Below are 20,406 nucleotides of genomic sequence, written 5' to 3' on the forward strand. Positions count from 1 at the left end.
CCGGCAGCATCATCAGCAGCATCTCCAGAGGACTCACTAGCTTCAGAGCCAATGTCCTCAGATTCATCATCATCATGTTCCTCAGATTCAAAGTCAGATACAGACGAGGAAGAGAAACCATCAGAGGCTCCAGGTCGATTTTGCTCAAACTCCTTCATCATTTCTGAATCAGGTTCATCCTCCTTAGACATTTGTCTCTTGGCCGCCTTTTCTTCCTTAAGGTGAGCAAGATACTCGGCCAGGGATTGTTCATCTTCTTCAGGTTCATCAGGAGCTCTTTCTTCTGCAACATTTTGAGAATCTGTGATGGGGTTTGGCCTTTGACTGCCAGAAGTAGAACCAGATTCTTTTGCAGCAACAGATGGTTTGGGGCGCGCCACCAACTCAAAATCATCATCATCAGAGTCATCTCCAGATGAGAAATCAGGGTCCAGAATATTTGAGGAGGCAAATGCCCGTGGTTTCTTGGTTGGTACAAAGTCAGAGTCGAACCCTGCTTGTCTCTTTGACCTTCTGCGCATGGGGGCAGGGGGAAACGCTTTATTCAAAGTTTCGAAGTCCGGAGGATTCTCAACATTGATCTCGTTCCCAGGTTCACCAGGGACGATAATCTCCAGTGGCATTGGTTCGTCTGGTGCAGGCACAATTTCCTTCCCCTAGACATTTGCTTCGGCGGAGGGTGTTGTGACTGGTGATTCAACACCCATACTCGCAGCCATTTCACTCCTTATGTCTTGAGGATCGAAGCCAGCCATCTGCAAAATCAAGAAGCAAAGAGGCAGAAAACAATTCGAAGAGCACAAGAACTTACGAAGAGCACAGATAATTTGCGCGAAATCTGAACAGTAAGGGTAGACAATAATTTTAGAATGTGAGGGAAAGAGTAAACAGTAAAGCTATTCCTGATTACCCCGTAAGTATTTAAGCACTACTCTCCAACGGTAATATTTTGTTAAGCCGCGACTACAGTACCTTTCCGAATCAGTTTTTCCTCTCATCCAACGGTAACTTTTCTGAACCAGTGTAATTATTATCTCAAGTAACCAGTCAGAAATACGTCGAATTAACCCCACAAACAATTAGCAATCAAAATATTTCAAAATTAAGTTGGTTAGGGTGTTTTTCGAATGTCAAAAAAAATCTGGTAGCCCACTGGACATGATGAATTCACAAAACAACAGTGTGAGTGACTTAAGTTTATGCTTAAAATATGATCAACAATGAAATATTCACACACATGTGATTAAACTGTGATCAGTCTGTACTTAGGTGTTGGCAACACCTCTTGGCAACACTCATAGGTTGGACTCAAACTTTCTTGAACATGTTTAATTCAGACATGGCAGCTCCCACTCTAGAAGAACGGTCTTCATAGGACTCCTCTATGTAGCTTTTTCCATCTGTATTTTGACTTAGAAGTGGTAGCTCCCACACTAGAAGAACAGTCTTCATTGGACTCCTCTAGGTAGCTTTTTCCATTTTCTTCTAAACATTTTTTGTTCTATTTTATCCTCTTTTCTATTTTTCACCATATTGCTCAAGAATTTACTAAGTCATTATCTACATTGGACAAGATCATGTGGTACACGATCATCCTCAACAGCTTTATGACTTAGATTGAGCACACACCATACTTTGGAGCATTTTGATGGAAAGTTTGATTCACAACTGAGAGCACGCCATTCAGTATCCTACACTTGTACAGGCTTCACACAAAGCAGGATGTATGCAATATGTCTAGCATCCTAAAAATAAAATGCACATGCATGCTGGGTGTTGTCCGCGGGTGTTGTAACACCGAGGACAACATCCGTGAGTGATCATTGTGCACACAAGCTGAGAGACTTCCTAAGATTGGAAAATCTCTCAAAGTCCAATGGTTTTGTAAAGATATCAGCCAGTTGGTTCTCAGTTCTAATAAATTCCATTCGAATTATACCCTTCTCAACCAAATCTCGAATAAAATGATGTCTAATGTCTATGTGTTTCGTTCGAGAGTGTTGTACTGGGTTTTTTGAAATATCAATTGCACTTGAGTTGTCACAGTATACAATTAAGGTGTCACTGTTGAATCCATAGTCTTTAATCATTTGATTCATCCACAAAAGTTGTGAACAGCAGCTAGCAGCTGCAACATACTCAGATTCAGCAGTGGACAGAGATACACAATTTTGCTTTCTACTATACCATGACACCAAATTGTTACCAAGATAAAAACATCCCCCAGTGGTACTTTTTCTATCATCTAAATTTCCAGCCCAGTCAGCATCGCTAAATCCCACTAAATTGGTGTTTGTTTCTTTGGTGTACCACAAGCCTGAGTCAACTGTTCCAGATTATACCGCAAAATTCTTTTAACAGCTTTCAAATTAGTGACTTTAGGATCAGCTTGGTACCTGGCATACAAACATACACTAAACATAATGTCGGGACGACTCGCACTCAAGTAAAGGAGACTGCCTATGATGCTGCGATACTGGGTGTTGTCAACACCGGTGGCAACATCGTCTTTGGACAATTTTTCAGTCGACCCCATTGGAGTTTTCAAGTGTTTAGTGTTTTCGGCAGCAAATTTCTTTACCACATTCTTGACATACTTAGATTGACATAGAAAGATACCATCATGCATTTGTTTAATTTGTAAGCCAAGAAAGAAACTCAATTCCCCTACCATGCTCATTTCAAATGTGGTAGACATACAATTAACAAAATCAGTAACATGCTTTTGAGAAGAAGCACCAAAAATTATGTCATCTACATAAATTTGACACACAATTATATCATGCTTTGACTTTTTAATAAAAAGGGTTTTATCAACCTCACCTCGTTTGAAGCCCAAGTCAAGCAGATATTCCGTAAGCTTACCATACCATGCCCGTGGAGCCTGTTTAAGCCCATACAGTGCTTTCTTCAACTTGTAGACATGGTTCGGGTGGTGTGGATCTTCAAATCCTTTAGGTTGGCTTACATACGCTTCTTCTTTCAAAATGCCATTCAAAAATGCACTTTTCACATCCATTTGATATAATTTTATGTCCATGTGACAAGCAATAGCAAGTAATAGTCGGACCGATTCAATTCGAGCAACAGGGGCAAATGTCTCATCAAAATCAATCCCTTCAATTTGAGTATACCCTTGAGCAACTAGCCTAGCTTTGTTTCTCACAACAATTCCAGATTCATCAGTTTTGTTTTTAAAAATCCATTTGGTTCCAATAACATTCACATTATCAGGTCTTGGAACCAAATCCCACACATCATTCCTAACAAATTGTTCAAGTTCCTCATGCATTGCATCAACCCAAAATTCATCTTTTAAGGCTTCATTTATATTTTTGGGTTCAATGAGCGAGACAAAACAAGAGTGACTTACTTGAGAGTATACGGAAGTCATGCATACTAGTCCCATCATTTTCCGATAGTCTACCTTCTCCTTTCTTCTAGTTTGCATACCTCCAAAAGTTTCACCAATGATCTGAGATGATAGATGATTTTTCTGAATCTTACTGGGAACATCAATTTCTTCATTGGTTACATCGTCATCATTCTCAGTATACTCTCCTCGTTCATCATTTGATTCTGCCAGTGCAGGTGTTGTCTCCGGTGTGACAACACCGGGTGCAACATCTGTGTTAGGCAGTGTCTCACTTTCGTTCAGTAGTCCATCAATATCATCTTCGATTGTTTTTCCCGTTAGATCTGCAAGATCATCAAAAACAACATTAATAGACTCCATAGTCGTTCTTGTTCTCAGATTATACACGCGATAGACACGACTATTAGATGAATAACCAACAAATAAACATTTGTCACTTTTAGAGTCAAACTTTGCAAGATGGTCTCGGTCATTCAAAACATAACATACACATCCAAAGACATGAAAATACTTGAGGTTCGGCCTCTTTCCCATGATGATTTCATAGGATGTCATAGTAGAACCACTCCTTAAGTACACACGATTTGAAATATGACATGCTGTGTTCAAGGCCTCGGCCCAAAATCTCTATGAAATATTCTTTGAACTTAACATGACCCTAGCCATTTCTTGCAGTGTCCTATTTTTCCTTTCGGCTATTCCATTTTGTTGAGGAGTCTTAGGGGCCGAAAATTCATGAGTTATCCCTCTCTTCTCACAAAATGATACAAAGTGTGAGTTTTCAAATTCTCTCCCATGGTCGGTCCTTATCTTACCAACTCTCAGATTATGTAGATTAGTAATCTTAGCATGTAATTTCTTGAAAACATCAAATGTATCGGATTTTTCTCTAAGAAATCTTACCCAAGTAAAGCGAGAGAAATCATCCACACAAACACATGAATACTTCTTACCTCCAAGACTTTCCACTTCTATTGGACCCATAAGATCCATGTGCAAGAGTTCAAGACACCGTGTTGTCCCAAAGTGTTGCAACACTTGATGGGGAACACGTGTTTGCTTACCTTTTTGACATGCACCACAAACATACGGAATTCCAGAGGATAAATTAGGCATACCTCTCACAGCATCGTACTTACCAAGATTCTTTAATGTCTTGAAGTTTGCATGTCCCAATTTTTGATGCCACAAGTTTAATTCGCTCACCTTTGAATGATTGCATACTAAGTCTTCTCCAAGTTGATAGCAATTATCAGCAGACCTTGTACCTGTCAAAATACGAGTATTAGTATTATCAAACACTTCACAATTGTCTTTATCAAACTTAACATGCAAACCGTCATCACAAAGTTAGCTTATGCTTATTAAGTTTGAGTTAAGCCCTGACATAAAGCACATTGTGTAGATTAGGCAGTCCATCAACATTCAAGGTTCCTTTGCCAGCAATTCTTCCTTTAGCACCACCACCATACGTCACATGACCACTCCTCAGTTCAACATAGTCAATCAAATGGTCTTTAGAACCTGTCATGTGGCGTGAACAGCCACTGTCAAAGTACCATATTCCTGCAATGTTAGTCTTTAATGAAGTATAAATAACGGAACATTGAGTCTTAGCCTTTGGTACCCAAACCCTTTTTACCGTCGGTTTTCTGTTGGCAGTGTTGCGCCGGGTGTTATACAACACCTGTGGCAACACCTGTTCTGATTCTCATCTCTTGTAATCATCTCTCCGTTTAAAGCAGTAGGGTTTGATATGACCAGGTCTGTAACAGTAGTGACAGATAAAGTGGCGCTTTTTGGATTTAGACTTCTTGATAGACATTCGCCCTTTTGATGGAGCACCCTTTTCAGTTTGTGTAGCATTCGAGGTTTCAACACTTCCTTTGACAAAAACAGTTGGTTTTCTCTCAGTATTGGAAGATTCTCCAATTTCGAACAGACTGTTTGGATAACCAAGTACAGCTTTGTCATTCTGTCCAGTCATCAAAAGTGAGTCAAGTTTGGATGAACTTGAATTCATCTTGGCAAGAATCTGAGTTGCTTCTCCAAGTTCCTCTTTGACTTTGCATAATTCCAAATCTTTCTTGCTTAAGATTACTTCAAGTCGTGAAATTTGTGACTTTAGCTCAGCATTCTCTTTGGAGAGACTTGCATTTCCTTTAGTTCTTTTGATCCAGTCTTCATATAATTCTTCGTACATCGTCTGCACACTTTCTAGAGTGACTTCATCATCATCTACCTCTTGAGTTTCAGACTGACTTGCCTCCGCAAGGGTTGTAGATTTAAGACATACTGAATTCGAAGAGGTGTTGCGGCCAGGTATTGCAACACCGGTGGCAACACCCAAAGGATTGATTTGCATTGAGCGTTTTTCTTTGATCACAGAAGATAACGATGTGTGATTTTCAGATTCACTTAATCCTTGATCATCATCAGACTTTTCATCACTCAGGGTGACAGTCATGCCTTTGTTTTTCCTAAGTCGATTGGCACACTCATTGGCATAGTGTCCATATCCCGAACACTCTCTACATTGTACAGAGTCCAGGTTTCTGACATTAGATTGGATTTGTACTTCGGTCTTTGGTCGAAACTGTCCTTTCATAGGAGTAAACTTTTGAGCTTTTGCAAAAGTGGAGTTATTGGGCAGTTCAGATTTTTGTCCAATTTTCTTCTTTTCTCTCATAGTCTTCAAATAATCACCAAATTTCTTAGTAAAAAGAGAGATCGATTCTTCACCTAAATCAGACTTATCCACCTCTTTAGATATTTGAAGGATTTCATCATAAGATTCGGTTGAGGCTTCAAAGGCTATTGTCTTCCCTTTATCCTTCCTTTGTAGATCAAGATTCATCTCAAAAGTTCTGAGAGAACTCATTAGTTCATCCAAGTTGATCGTTGAAGTGTCTTTAGATTCTTCAATGGCGCAGACTTTGACATTGAATCTCTCAGGAAGAGATCTTAGAACCTTGTTCACCAATCTTTCATTTGGTATGGGATCTCCTAGGCCATGTGATCGTTTGAGAGTTGTCTCAACCGGCAGTCATACTCAAGAATAGACTCCTTGTCCTCCATTCTCAAACTTTCGAACTTTGATATCACCATCCTTAGCCTAGTTTTACGCACACTTGCGGATCCTTCACAGTGCTTCTGGAGTATCTCCCAAGCATCTTTGGCGCATACACAAGTGGTGATTAAATTAAACATCCCTGTGTCAACAGATGAAAATATAGCATTGAGAGCCTTGGAATTAAAGTTTGAAGTTTGCACTTCATCGACAGTCCATGTACTTTCAGGTTTGAGCCGTGTGTCTCCATCAGCATCCTCGAGTTTTGGTGGACTCCAACCATCAAGTACACGTTGCCAAGCTCTTTCATCAATGGATTTAATAAAAACCCTCATCTTTACTTTCCACAATGCATAGTTTGATCCATCCAACACGGGAGGCCTAAAAACAGTATTTTTTTATCCTTCCATAATTCTTTTTCACTCTGAAAACAAAACAAAACAGGTTCTCACTTAGTAGCGTCAAGTGGAGGCTCTGATACCAATTGAAATTTCTGTTCCCACAGTGTGAGTGCGATGAGGGTGAGTGTTGTGTGAGTAAGAGATTAGGTGTTGTACGTAAGTGTTGTAACACTCACGACAACATGCAGCGGAAACGATATATTTAACACATCAACACTTAATTGAAATAATAACAAAACAGGAGACTAGATAGTTAATTATGCACAAGTATACAATATTTGTGCGGTGCCTCAGGGCAAAATAAATCACTAGAAAACTTGTAAGTTTACATAAACCAATACTAGTGAAAGAATAAAACAACTCCCTTATTAAGGCGAGTAACAAATTGCATCCTAAACCTCTAACAAACCGTATAACCAATATACAAGGGATGCATCAACCGAGGAGTGAAAAGTCTTCAAAAATTCAACACACTAATCAACACAATGATTAGGTGTTGTCGTCATCGGATGTAAGCACTTCTCGGCAACACTAAAACAATAGTACGAGATAGCTTCGATCTCCAAACTCCTCGAACTCCTTCGTCTCTCTACACGTCGTCCCACTCTTTTCTTCTTGTCGTCCTATTTAACCTAGACAAAAAAGCAATTTCATTAGGAAACAAACTCTTTAAACATAAGGATAATATCTTAAAGATATTGTGATATCATATCATAAAAATATTATAATATCATATCAAATATTCAATATTATTCACATGTCTAGAAAGGCAAAATATTAAAGATAAACATGGAAAGTATATCAAGGAATAAAATTTCTTTCAGTACTGCTAGTTGTTCTTTATGCTTCAGGAGGTCACAATTGGGCTTACATGGTTTTGTCGATGCCGATATGGGTGGTGACATGGATGTCAGGAAAAGTACTACTGGATATGTGTTCACATTAGGTGGTACAGTTGTAAGCTAGGTATCTATGTTGCAAAAGATAGTTGCGATTTCTACTACTGAAGCTGAGTACGTAGCAGTTACAAAAGCTAGCAAGAAGATGATATGGTTGAGATCCTTTCTGGAAGAATTAAGTCAGAAGCTTGAAGATAGTACGTTACACTTTGACAGTCAGAGTGCTATTCATTTAGCAAAACATCTTGTTTATCATGCTAGGACAAAGCATATACAGGTGAGGTACCTTTTCATCATATCAGTGCTGGAAGATGGAATCTTGATGCTGGAGAAGATTCCTGAAAGTAAGAATCCAGCCGATATGCTCAAAAAGACAGTAACCATTGACAAACTGAAGTTGTGTTCAACTTCAGTTGGACTGCAAGTATGAAAAAGAAAATATGAGCTGCTGCAATGATGGTGTAAAGACATGATTGAAATCAAGTCTTCAAGTGGGAGAAATGTTAGGTGAGAAGGTGCAAAGTGTAAGGTGAGAAGGTGCAAAGAGCATGTTCTTAAATGATGTCGGAAGAATACAAATTGATTTTGCCAACATTTGTCAAATTTGGTTGGCGGTGGCTAGAAGCTGATTGGCCATTTCATGCACGAGGAGCTCTATAAATAGAGATCCCTCCATCTCAGTTTAAGCATCCCATAAGCTCTTAAGCTTTATAAAAAAGAGAGAGTTTTTTTTCGTTCTCTTGTGTGAGTTAGAGAAATTATTTTCTCGGTATACTCAGGATGGAAGTGTGAGATATTTAGTGTATTGTTGTATACACATGTTGTAATATTTCTTCCAGTTCTAAAAGATCTGCAATAGCTCCGTGGACGTAATCTATCTTGGGTGAACCACGTAAATCTTTGTGTCCTTGTTGATTATTTTGTTCCGTATTTTTGGGTACTATTATCATCGTGATCGGCATCGCTTCGGTGTAATTTCCCAACAGATGGCTGCCCTGGGAGGTATGGTTCGAATTCAAGAAATTATGTTAGTTTATATTTTTCGAATTTTTTTCCTTTTTTTTCTTTCAAAAATAGTTTTATTGCATCATAAATGGTTTTCCGAAAATATTCTCAAGTTTGAGATGAATTATCGGATTCATGACTCATTTATAACAGTATTCTCCCAAATTCATATGTATATTAAACATGTCAAATTTTGAAAGTAATTATCTTTTACTGTTGTTATTAACGTTAATTTTGGAATTGTGCCAGAGTTCTGAAATTAAAATAGAGCTTAGCAAGACATAAAACTCACTTATTTGAACAAAACCAAGGCACAATCATCTGGCAACAACGTAGGTAATTAGCAAGATAGCTTTAGTCAAACATTTTTATATAAAAAAAATGACATTCTCACGTGTATCTGAAAACACTCAAATAAACTTGGAGATAGTCATTTTTTTAAAAACGAAGTTTGACGAAGATTATTCCCCCAAATTTACCCAACATTGGATTGGTGTTATGTAACCCGAAAATTATCTGTAAGTAAGATGTTATATAAGTAGTGTTTCTCCGAGGTAGCATATATCGTAATGTATAGGAAGGTATATCTTTGGATTTTATAGCAAGTGTCATTTTGGTTTAATTTAATACTTAAAATTTATTTAAAACAACTTATATTGTATATACAAATATTTTACATGTTTTTCTAAAGGATAATTTAAAAATTAAAGATTACATCGATTATTTTTTTAGAATCATATAAAATTTATTGGAATTATTCAAAATAATCGAAGAAATCTCAGCACCTATTTTAATTTCCCAAATTATCCTAAAATCTATTTTTCCTCTATTTCTCTCAATCTCCTCGCGATCATGACTTGTGTGATGTGTCTCTACCCTCATAATTTGTTTCCTATCTACGAGAATTTATTTTATCCAAATATATTAATATCATATTTTCCAAAGAAGAAGAGAATAATTAGAGATGTAACCGAATCGAGTCGAGCCGAACTCTTGAATGTTTGAGCTTGCTTCGTTTATAATCGAGCCGAGCTCGAGCTTTATTTAACGAATATATACATGGCTCACGAGCTTATTCAAGCCTTTATCGAGCCTAAACAAGCTTAATAAATATGAATTATACATTTAAATTTTCATTAAATTAATTAAAAAGTAAATTATATATTTAAAGAAAAATATATTATTCTTACTAAAATTTGTAAATTTATTATATAATAAATAAATTTAATAGATTTTTCTATATATTTCATAAATAATATGCAAAATCAATAAATCAAATATCAAAACTATTATTTTTTCATCTAAAAGATTACTCATGAACTTACCAACGAACATGTTCACGAGCTAACGAGCCGAATACTGTAAAGCTTGAGTTTGGTTTGTTTATCTTAACGAGCCTCATCAAACGAGCTTTTATCGAATCGAGTTTCGAATAGCTCACAAACGGTTTGGTTCGTTTACATCCCTTAGAATAATCATTATAAAAATATATTTTTATAAAATTTAAAACTTTTAAGACATTAAAAAAAATTAATTAATACCTTAAGGATTAAGAGCTATAATTATATATTTCTATTTTGCATAAACAAAAATGTCATGTATGGTAAACTATAGATGTATTATTGATTGATAGCAATTGCAAATTAGTTCTTTAAGTTGATCTTTTTTGATTCTTTGTCCATTTTTTTAACGAAAATTCATTAAAAACAGGGGTAAACAGTTAGGTTACAAATACACTGGGCATTCCCAGGAGGAATCAAAGCAATAGAAACATTCTTACTTAGACCATATTACAGCAAATATCAATAGAAGTTGGGATACTCCGGAATATAACAATCTTGATCTTCCTTACCATGTCTTCTGGTCTCGGCGCTTCATCATTGAACATTGCCCTGTTCCGTGCAATCCAAATGTGATAAACAGTAGCTGCCATAGCCATAACACACATTCTAGATATCAGCGACTTTCCACCATAAGAAGTTCGAAATGCTCTAAGAATAGCTGTTGGTGATCCCATGTTCTTCAACATCCCAACCCAATTTCGAATCTCTCCCCAAACCGCACATGAGAACGCACGTTGAAAGAATAGATGATCAACCGATTCATTCTGGTACATTTTTAATACCACATAAGTATGTTCCGCCGTCAGTTATGCAACTCCGGTAAAAAAAAAAAAAAAAAACCAATATCATAAAAAAATCTAGTGAGTGAACAAAAACTAGGGGTTTGATTACTCGAAAAATCAACTCGGTCTGATAATTTTGCAATGTTTGCGTTAAACTTCCGAATGACATATATTAATCGATCGTTGGCTAGTTTCAAACTTTTACTTTCATACAAACTTATTAACAGAACACAACTTATTGACCTAGTTTTCACACGATCAATTGAAGGCTTTAGGAAACCATAGAAAAAGATGTACACAAAGATATTAAATTTTGTCTATAAGACTATCAATCCTTGGCAAAAAAAATGGCAATGAATGACTATTTACTTCGTCCTAAAAAGGAAATGAAGACCAAACTATCTAAAATATCTAGACCTATGGGTACACGATCTCGGCATGTCTCGGAGCATTTTTTTGGTTGGAACTTGGTCCATGTCTTGAGGTGGCATTAGATTTTTTATCCGGATTAACCGAATTTCCAGAGAAGCAATGCCGCACGTGCACTCGATGGATTTTTGTGTCAGTTGAACAGCTGCCTCTTACATTTACTAGCAAAATCACTTCCTTGTCTCTGGTGTCTTCAGACCACCAGCTCTGTGGGATGCCGTCGACAAACTCCTCCAATGTGTGGAATTCTTCATGATGTATCGATATCTCCACAACTTGATCCGGCTTTATCATGCCAGCTCCAGGCGTCACCTAAATAATTATGTACAGAGACAAGGGTATGGTAACAGCATGAGCTTATTTGTGAAAAATTCCCAAGATTGATCTAGTATCAAATAGGATCCAGGATTTTATGTATAGGTGGTGGAAATCCTATTTTGATTAAAATGTATATTGCATCAAAATATATTGATTTGTAGAAAATTTAAGAGATTACCTCGAGCCAAAGTGGGAAACCATAAGAAGCTCTTGGGCGGAAATTCGATGAGACCTCATCTTCATTGATGCTGGATTGACCTTCACAGATTATATGAAAAAATACTATGTCTTCACCACTTTTATTGGTGATTTTCAAATTGAATGTTTCTTGGTTCTGCAGCACGATTTGGTTGGTACTGACAGCTGTTTCTGGAACAAACCGCTGCGCTTCACGGCTAGATCTGATTGCTTCATTGGATTCGAGTATTTTTCCGAATTCCTGTCTCCTTATTGATCTATTAACATGAGCAATGTCCACATTCAACTTGCATCGTACAGGTTTATGATCGCTCTCAGTCACGTCCATACGAGCATCGTACCTTTTCGATAAAAACAGATCAAGAAATAGACAAAAAATTTAACAAATATATAAATAAATATATAGAAGGAAGGAAGGTAATAATTAAATCCATGCAACCCACAATAGTATGGAAGCAACGACAGGAGATTCTAGACTGCATTCTTGCCCTGAAGCAACTCTGCTATCTCGATATAGTATTCTATCACACCAAGCTGGGATTCGTTTTTTCTCACCCGAATCATAGCCTGTGAATCAGAAAGGTTCTACGAATATTAACCATGTAAATTAGTAGCAAAATTCATCAAAACTGGCTGTAAAAGAGCCAAATAATTCTTTGAAATGTATATACCTCCTAAACCAGGTTTTCCTCTTTCGAACTTGTAAGTTGGAGGAAATCTGATAAGTGCCTCATGCATTCCTTGAAAGACTCTACCGGCTTTCATTTCAGCTCGAAGCTGGTCTTTCTCTCGCAGCCAATCAAAGCTTCTTTGGGAAACAAAGTCTCTTGCTTCATCGTAAGATATTCCAAAAAGGCGATAGTTAAAATCACCACAAAATATGAACATATCAGCTTCAGCAAGATCGGGCTTTCCCTCATCAAGATTAATTGTTGCGACCTATTGTTATCATTAAAAATAAAAAATAAAAAAAAATACATTTGGGAAACAAAAAAGAAAATATCAACAAAAAGTATTCACAAAATAATCCTTTGTGCGTACGTTAGGACCACGAAGCATTTGAGCTGCAGATGAGACACCAGCTGCAACAGAGACGATCCATGGCAAGCCAAAAGAGTAAAGCAGCCAGAATAAATATGTAGAGAAGACAATACAGCAAGACAAAAACAGGATTCGCAGCATACCAGCAGCATTGCTTAGGAGGTTTGAAGACCGCGTGAAAGTCATTGTTCGAAATATATGATCGAAATCAGCATTGCGACGATTAACTGCTTCCAAATGTGCAGCTAAGTGACAATTTGCAAAACATATGATCCTATCAAATACTCTCAACCTTAAACCAACACCTCCCTGCATGTCAGATTTAGCCACATATATCACCAGCATATCAAACATGTCCACAAAATATCTATCTGTATCTGTATGATAAACTAGGTAAGAGGAATTAGAATTTTATCTTATAGATTTTTCGCCTCTTCGGTACGTCACTGATATAGTTCACAAAAATAAGATTCTTTATTTAATTATTTACGAGGAATTAGAGTTTATAATTCATTTCATACACATTATTATTCAAGCATATGAATGCAGTCTGAATTTTAACTGAAAAGTTTTCGGAACTTTTATTATGTAATTAGATTAATAATATGGATGAAAACACTGTAGACTGAAGAATTAACAATGCACACATCACATATATCATGTATCTGCTACGTATATTATGGAATAGCACCACATAGATTTTTGTTCTCTTTGTCTGTCGCTAATTGAATTACTAAACGGGAAAATTGTTTTTTCAGTCCGTTATGTTTGTCCTCTCGCAATTTTAGACCGCTATATAGCCAAATTGCAGCCTTAGTCATGTATGTTTATTTCTTCTCAATTTCGGTTTGATTTTGTCCATAAAAACCACTACTCACCGAAGTTTTATAATTTGATGTCGAAAATTGTCTATAACATAAAAATTGGGGATCTTTCGAATTGGAGTTGAAAATTTTCGATTTGGGGAGAGGATGCTCCTAAATCCTTTTGAATGGTTGCTTGAAAGATCCTCAATTTTATGTCACATAGGCAAGTTTCATCGTCAAATCATCAAACTCCAATGAGTAGGGGTTTTTCCAGTCAAAATTGCAAAAAAAAATTAACATACAGGACTAAGACTGTAATTTAACTATATAGCGGACTAAAATCACAAGAGAACAAACTCAACGAACTGAAAAATCAAGTTTCCCTTGCCAAAATAGCTTTACTTTTTTAAAAACAATCATCTTCAGGGATTGCAATTCATATATCGATATTCGAATTTGTGAGAATAACCTGATTTTACATTTAAAAAAATTCAAATTTGATTGATCCGATGCTATTAATAAATTCGACAAATATTAAGGGAAGTAAATATCAAATTCAAGTGAGATCAAGCTGTTGTTGCTGTTGCTCAAACATAAGATGACGTTTCTGCATCTAGAAGAAATCTTAGGGAGAGGAGAATACCAATACAAATAAACCACAAAAGTATTTTTGGTTTTACTTGTGATCATATTGAAATGTTGAAAGAGTAAACGATATGGTACCTTATTACCAATTGCGCGGCCTAATCCACATGCTACTGCTGCAACATCCAGGTCCCCGACATGAGTTCTGAGTGTTTTCCTCACCCTTAGAATGAAATGAGTACCGATCAGAATTACACTCTATATTGTTGTCAAAAATTTTGAAAAATGCTTTCTTTGGATGATCGGAAAGTACTTTTTAGGCACAAACAATACAATGTAAGAGCTCAATAATGCACAACATAAAAATTGTACCAGATTGCTATAAGCAAGCCAGCCAACTGCCTAGACCCAACACGTTCAAATGTTGATCCTTCATCTAAAGCCTTTCCAATGTGGTCTTGCCACCATTGCCCAATTGAACTGCCTTCAAGTCCTACCTAAAATATAGATAATAATTAGAGAGGATTGAAAAATAAAATCTTTAGAACGAATCTGCATTTTTGTTGTCAAGATCATACGATATTTCAAAAGAAAAATCTATGATGAATTTAGTGTATATAACATTTTCAAAGCTAGCTATTCAAGTTGTGATTGTTTGCCTTCTGCTCAAGATTGAGACATTGTTTATGTATTAAAAAGAAACCCATTAATGACTTACAGTTTCTTTTGCCGCTGACATTGCAAGGAAACCTGCACCCATTTCCACTTCTTGCAGCCCAACAACTACAATACCAACATCAGAAACTGCAGAACCTAACCATGACATAAGAGCATCATGAGAGGCTCTTCCTTGGCCAACATTCCATGTGCCAACTAGAATTCTAATATTCTCAAGTCTTGTATACAAGTCTTCTCTTGCAGCTAATTCTGGACGTAAAATATTATCAATCTGGGCTGGAGATGAGATGTTCCATCCACGTATACCCCCATGAGTTGCCAAGCTATAAACATAACCATTTCCTATTACTAATTTTATAACTGGCCCATTATGTGCAACCCAACTGGCAATTAAATTTCCTTCAAGATCCAGTAACTGGACCATGCCACTTACATAACCAACCCATATTCTTCCCCCATGAGTGCAAAAGCACAGAACACCACATGGATGATGAGTGAAATCTTGTAAACGATTTCCATTTCCGTCCCACTGGATCAACAAGCCATTTGAACATCCAGTCCAAATCATTCCATCTGCTGTAAGAACTATTGCTTCTGTTTTTTTAGTTTCTTCAGCAAAAGCCCCCGCTCCTTTTGTTGCAACACGGCGAACTGCATCTGCAGCACCCATTATAGCATTACGCGACCGCTGCAAAAACCCTTGGGATTTCTCCTTTTTAGACTTGGATACAAACTTAACATTCATCTCATCTTCGGCTGTTTGGTCTTGGGTTGATGACATGTCGGCACGATTTTCAATTTGACCCTCTATATTAAATACTTTTAGAAGTTCTCTTGTACGAGCATCCCTACGATCACCGAGCATTTATCATATGAATAACAATTTTCGGACCACAAATGGACATATAAATTTTTTATTATATTGTGATGAGTTAATATTAAAGCAAAGACTTGGGCACTTGATTTTTTTCACAAGTCAAACATAACAAAGCAATTCCTTTTAGTAATTGAATATACCATAGGGAGAAAGATGATGATCCAGCAGCCCAGACTTTGGCTCTGACATAGTCCGATAACAAGCACTTAACATCTGATGAAGAAATATTACATACACCATTCACTGTGACTTGACTTCTGAGGTCAATGAATGATCTTTCGACCAACAATGCAGCCATATGTCTTTCCTCCAATGATAAAGAGAGAGATTTTTCTATTGCTTTCCATGGCCAAAACTTTATAACACCACCTTCAGAACCTGACCATACATCACCTGCAACCAAAACAAAATAAGTTAACCGCCACCATAACAAAGATATGCCAAGATTGATAAATATAAATGAATTAAACAGCATAGGTGCATTTTAATTGTTTGCCTTAAATTGCATCATGCATGAACCTTGTTGAAATCTAAGTGATCATAAAGAAATAATGTTTCGAACTAATTTCAAGTTATATGTGAAGCAATAGGTCACCACAAGGAATTTTGCAAACAAATTAAGCAAATAAGGAAATCACGTTCACATACATGCTAGAGAATGAGAGATAATTCAAAAAAAAAAAACCATTTTTCATGCACTATATTGTATAATAACCATTGTTATTAAATGGGATAAGAAAACACATTGCTAGAGATATGATTTACCGTAAGAAGATATCACCATGGAGAGAACAGGCCCTCGATGTGCCTGCCAAGATAGACCTTCTTTGAAAGCAGTCTCTTCTGAGAAATTCTGTTCCATTTTCCAAGACCTAATTTTACCATCTTTATGCCCACTCCAAACCAACTTACTCCCATGATCAACCATCAAGCATATTGTCGGTGATGTGTTCGCCGATTCATAAAATGGAGCAGCGTCTTCATCCCCTCTCCGTGCCCTGCCCCCTGTCCCGATTCCAGGCTTGTATGCATCAGAATAGTTCCATACTCTGATGCCTGATTCTTGCCCAGCCCACAATTGTGTTTCTGTACTAGCAATTGCTCTTAAAAACTTTCCAACCTGTAAGACATCCACCACTTTTCAAGGGTTTACGTGTCCACAGAGGATTCTTCAAATACTGACACACACCAGACGTTGGTCCATACAGAAATTCCACAGTAAATTACCACAAATCTTAAACCATTTCTACATGTTTCTTTGTTTGGGAAGTTATATTGTTATATTAAAGATAAGATTCTCAAATTTCATGGTGCTTCATGCGCCAAATCTAGTGTCGAGATTTCAATTTTCTATACTTCTTCAAAATTTGATACGTATAGCAGCTTTGAAACTAGATATTTGACGGGATCTAGAATACTTAATTCATTTGAACAAAAAAAGGAGCCCATGATTCCTAGAGTACAAACAAAAATTCTTCACGAGGACTTTTATGAAGATAAATCCTGACTTACCATAAGCAAAAATTTTAGATTCACACCATTAAAATATATATTTTACCCATCGAGTTTGGAATAGCACTGTCCATGCTTCTCCACAGAGATACATCACGAAATCAATGCATAGAACAAAAATTATTACAAATTTCGAATTCCCTCTTGCTTTGTTCTTTCGAGCACATTTCAAGCTGAATACTTTAAAATTAAAAAAATGGAACAAAAAACATGAAAGAATCCTACCTGAGTTTCTCTCAAGGGGTGTGGCCTGAGTTCCAAACATGTCGGCCGAGAAGGGTGCACAGCCGCCCTGTTAGGTGCCTTGAATACTCCCACGTCACCACCACTCCCCACAAACTCCGGCAGTGGCTGCTGTGGCAGCCTCTGGCCTTCATCACACGAACCGCCATCCCTCAACGCCAGTCCTTCAATCCTCTGGCTCATACCAATATAATCCACGTGACGCTCGCTCACAGACCCTATTCCTCCACCACCAGAATTCCCAGCAGTGGTGGAATACGGATAAAACTCATCTTCATCAGAAGAATTCGATTTTCCGTCATTATACACATTGTTCTTACTGGTAGCGTGGTTTATCATAATCTGATTCTCATCGAGGCTGTGCTTGCGGATCTGGTGGTGGCGGTGCTTGTTGTGGGTTCCGGTGTTCGTTCTCAGCTGGTGGCTGTAGGAGTGGGCTTTCCGGCGCGGAGGTGCCAGTGACAACTCCTCCAGCGCCGTCTTGTCATCCTCCTCTAAACGTTCGTCCATTTCCGGAGATGGGGTTGCGCTCGGGGTGATTTTCTCCTGAACAAAAACTTTTTCATCAATGTTGTTGGGATTAGGATCCAGGAAAATGTGAGAGCCGGAGTGAATGTGGGGGGAAGAGAAAAGGTCCAAATGTGGAGTGTTAGTGGGGTGGCAGTCCGAGAGGAAACCGGCGCAAAACTCTGGTAATGTACGGACAACAACATTTCCATTTTCCAGGGTGTGCCAGAGTGGCAGATTAGATTAGGAGATATTTTAGTTTTTTTTATAATATTATATATTTTTCTTGAACAGGTCTCATGTGAGGCCGTCTTATGGATCTCAATCTGTTAGACGGTCAATCATGTCCATATTCACAATAAAAAGTAATCTCTTAGCATAAAAAGCAATATTTTTCATTGATTATCTAAATAAAGCTATGTCTCACAAAATACGACCCGTGAGACCATCTCACAAATTTTTACCATTTTTCTATTATATGTGGTTTTATACACTAATTTAATTTAAATTCAGTAGTTGACATTTTTAAAATCTAACACTTGGTCGTTATTTTTCGATGTGTATTACATAAATTTCATTACTAACATTTGACAAAAAAATTTAGTAGATTCGAATTTTAGACATAGATTATTATTATTATTATACGAGATAAGATATATTTTAGTATGAGTTCAAAAATACAATATCTTTCAATGTATATTACATAAATTTCGTTACTGAAATTTGACAAAAAGATTTATTAGATTGGAATTTGAGACATAGATTATTATAATCATTATTTGAGATAAGATATATTTTAGTATGAGTTAAGAAATATAAAAAATGTAAAAACGAAAACAAAAACTATATTATTTATAATTATAAATAAGATATCAGATATCACATAATGTTTTTTCCCTACTATCAAATTAAATATCATGGGAATCTTTATCCCCTCATCGATAAAACTTAAAATCAAGTTCAGATAATGAAATTATTCAAATCTTTTTTTATATATATTTTAAGTGTATGTGCTTTTTTTAATATCTATATTATAAAACATGGACTTTTAGAATAATTATTTTTAGTTTCTTACTATAACATTTTTTTAGTACAAAAAACAATTTTTTTTTTATTTAATAAAAAACAGCACGAAAATTTATTTTATTAACTATAACTAATACATCTTATCCATTTTCAAAATCTTTTAAATTAAATTATTTTTTATATTCATATCTATACTTCTAAATTTTTAGATGTTTATATCATTCTTAATATAAAAAAAATTATAGAAACATTTATTAATTCGAAATTAAAAAAATTATAATATGTAAATAATTATTCCAAGTGTACGTGCATGCATCGCGTGCACATGGACAATAATATTATTATTATGAGTAGATCTTTTGTGAGACAATCTAACTAATCTATACTTGTTAGACTAGTTGACTTGATCCATACCAGTAGTGAAAAATAATGTTTTTTTTATCGCTCGAATCAGAATTAACAGCATGGCTTGCCCCAACGCGAGGGGCACTGCCTGGAAAATCTAGGCATACATGCAGCGTGGTATGTGGGGTACATTGCTTGGAACTTTCAGGCAGTGAAGGGCACACCAGCCAAATTTTTCCGCTCCATTGCCAAGCGCACTGTTTCATGAACTAGCATACAAGTTTTAGAGGTATCACATGTGTAATGCCCGAAAATTAATCGCTGTTAATTAACGATTATTGATTTATAATTTAATGTGATTATGGAAGGACAAACCGAGACACGATTTGAGATAACGTGTGATAATGTATGTGCGAGGACAGTGCCTTTCGCGCATATGCGCGACGTGATGCGCGCTCATGCGCCAAACGGGCAGAAGACCTCACGCATATGCGCGACGTAAGGGCGCGCATATGCGCGAGCTGTGCGAGAAGCCAAGTGAAATTCCAGAGGACCTCGCGCATATGCGCGGAAGAGGAACGCGCATATGCGCGAGCTGCCGTGTGGTTACGCGCCGAGACATATGGTTTCGCGCATATGCGCCGAGTGATGTCGCGCATATGCGCGAGACGTGTTTTACAAAGGATGAGCCACTTGCCCCCTTGCATGCATTGTGTGTCTGTATATATATATATATATATATATATATATATATATATATATATATATATATATATATACATAATAACAAACGTTCTTCAAAAGAAAAGAAGAGAGAAATGAAAACCGAGGCCAACTTCAAGTTTTTGATTTTAGATTTTGATTTGCGATAAATCCGCCCGTCAGAATTTGAATCTGACTTTAGTATTGTGTTCCTACCAACGCAGGCTACAACTGGACGTAAGTTTTACTACGTTTGGACATGT

The 20,406-nt window shown here is 36.7% G+C and overlaps 2 protein-coding genes across 3 annotated transcripts; both read right to left on the reverse strand.

The window, feature by feature from the left end:
* Positions 1–656: 656 nt before the first annotated feature.
* LOC140815441 (uncharacterized) lies at positions 657–6,781 on the reverse strand. Its single transcript, XM_073174551.1, has 8 exons — positions 6,508–6,781; positions 5,138–6,382; positions 4,817–4,942; positions 4,441–4,644; positions 3,454–3,699; positions 2,824–3,117; positions 2,052–2,326; positions 657–755 (listed from the first exon to the last, which is right to left on the reverse strand). Exons 1-8 carry the CDS (start codon positions 6,779–6,781, stop codon positions 657–659), a joined length of 2,763 nt encoding a protein of 920 aa, XP_073030652.1.
* Positions 6,782–11,138: 4,357 nt separating this feature from the next.
* LOC140813703 (type I inositol polyphosphate 5-phosphatase 12-like) lies at positions 11,139–18,310 on the reverse strand. 2 transcript variants are annotated; one of them, XM_073172347.1, is made up of 12 exons: positions 17,546–18,218; positions 16,574–16,928; positions 15,949–16,201; positions 14,972–15,779; positions 14,626–14,750; positions 14,392–14,476; positions 13,006–13,171; positions 12,863–12,903; positions 12,493–12,760; positions 12,265–12,388; positions 11,802–12,162; positions 11,139–11,617 (listed from the first exon to the last, which is right to left on the reverse strand). In XM_073172347.1, exons 1-12 carry the CDS (start codon positions 18,071–18,073, stop codon positions 11,294–11,296), a joined length of 3,438 nt encoding a protein of 1,145 aa, XP_073028448.1. In that variant the 5' UTR covers positions 18,074–18,218; the 3' UTR covers positions 11,139–11,293. The 2 variants fall into 2 exon arrangements, with proteins under 2 accessions (XP_073028448.1, XP_073028449.1); XM_073172348.1 differs by having other exon boundaries at positions 12,863–13,171; positions 17,546–18,310.
* Positions 18,311–20,406: the final 2,096 nt, after the last annotated feature.

Source organism: Primulina eburnea, chromosome 15 (genome assembly GCF_022965805.1).
Source record: "Primulina eburnea isolate SZY01 chromosome 15, ASM2296580v1, whole genome shotgun sequence".
Taxonomy (NCBI): domain Eukaryota; kingdom Viridiplantae; phylum Streptophyta; class Magnoliopsida; order Lamiales; family Gesneriaceae; genus Primulina; species Primulina eburnea.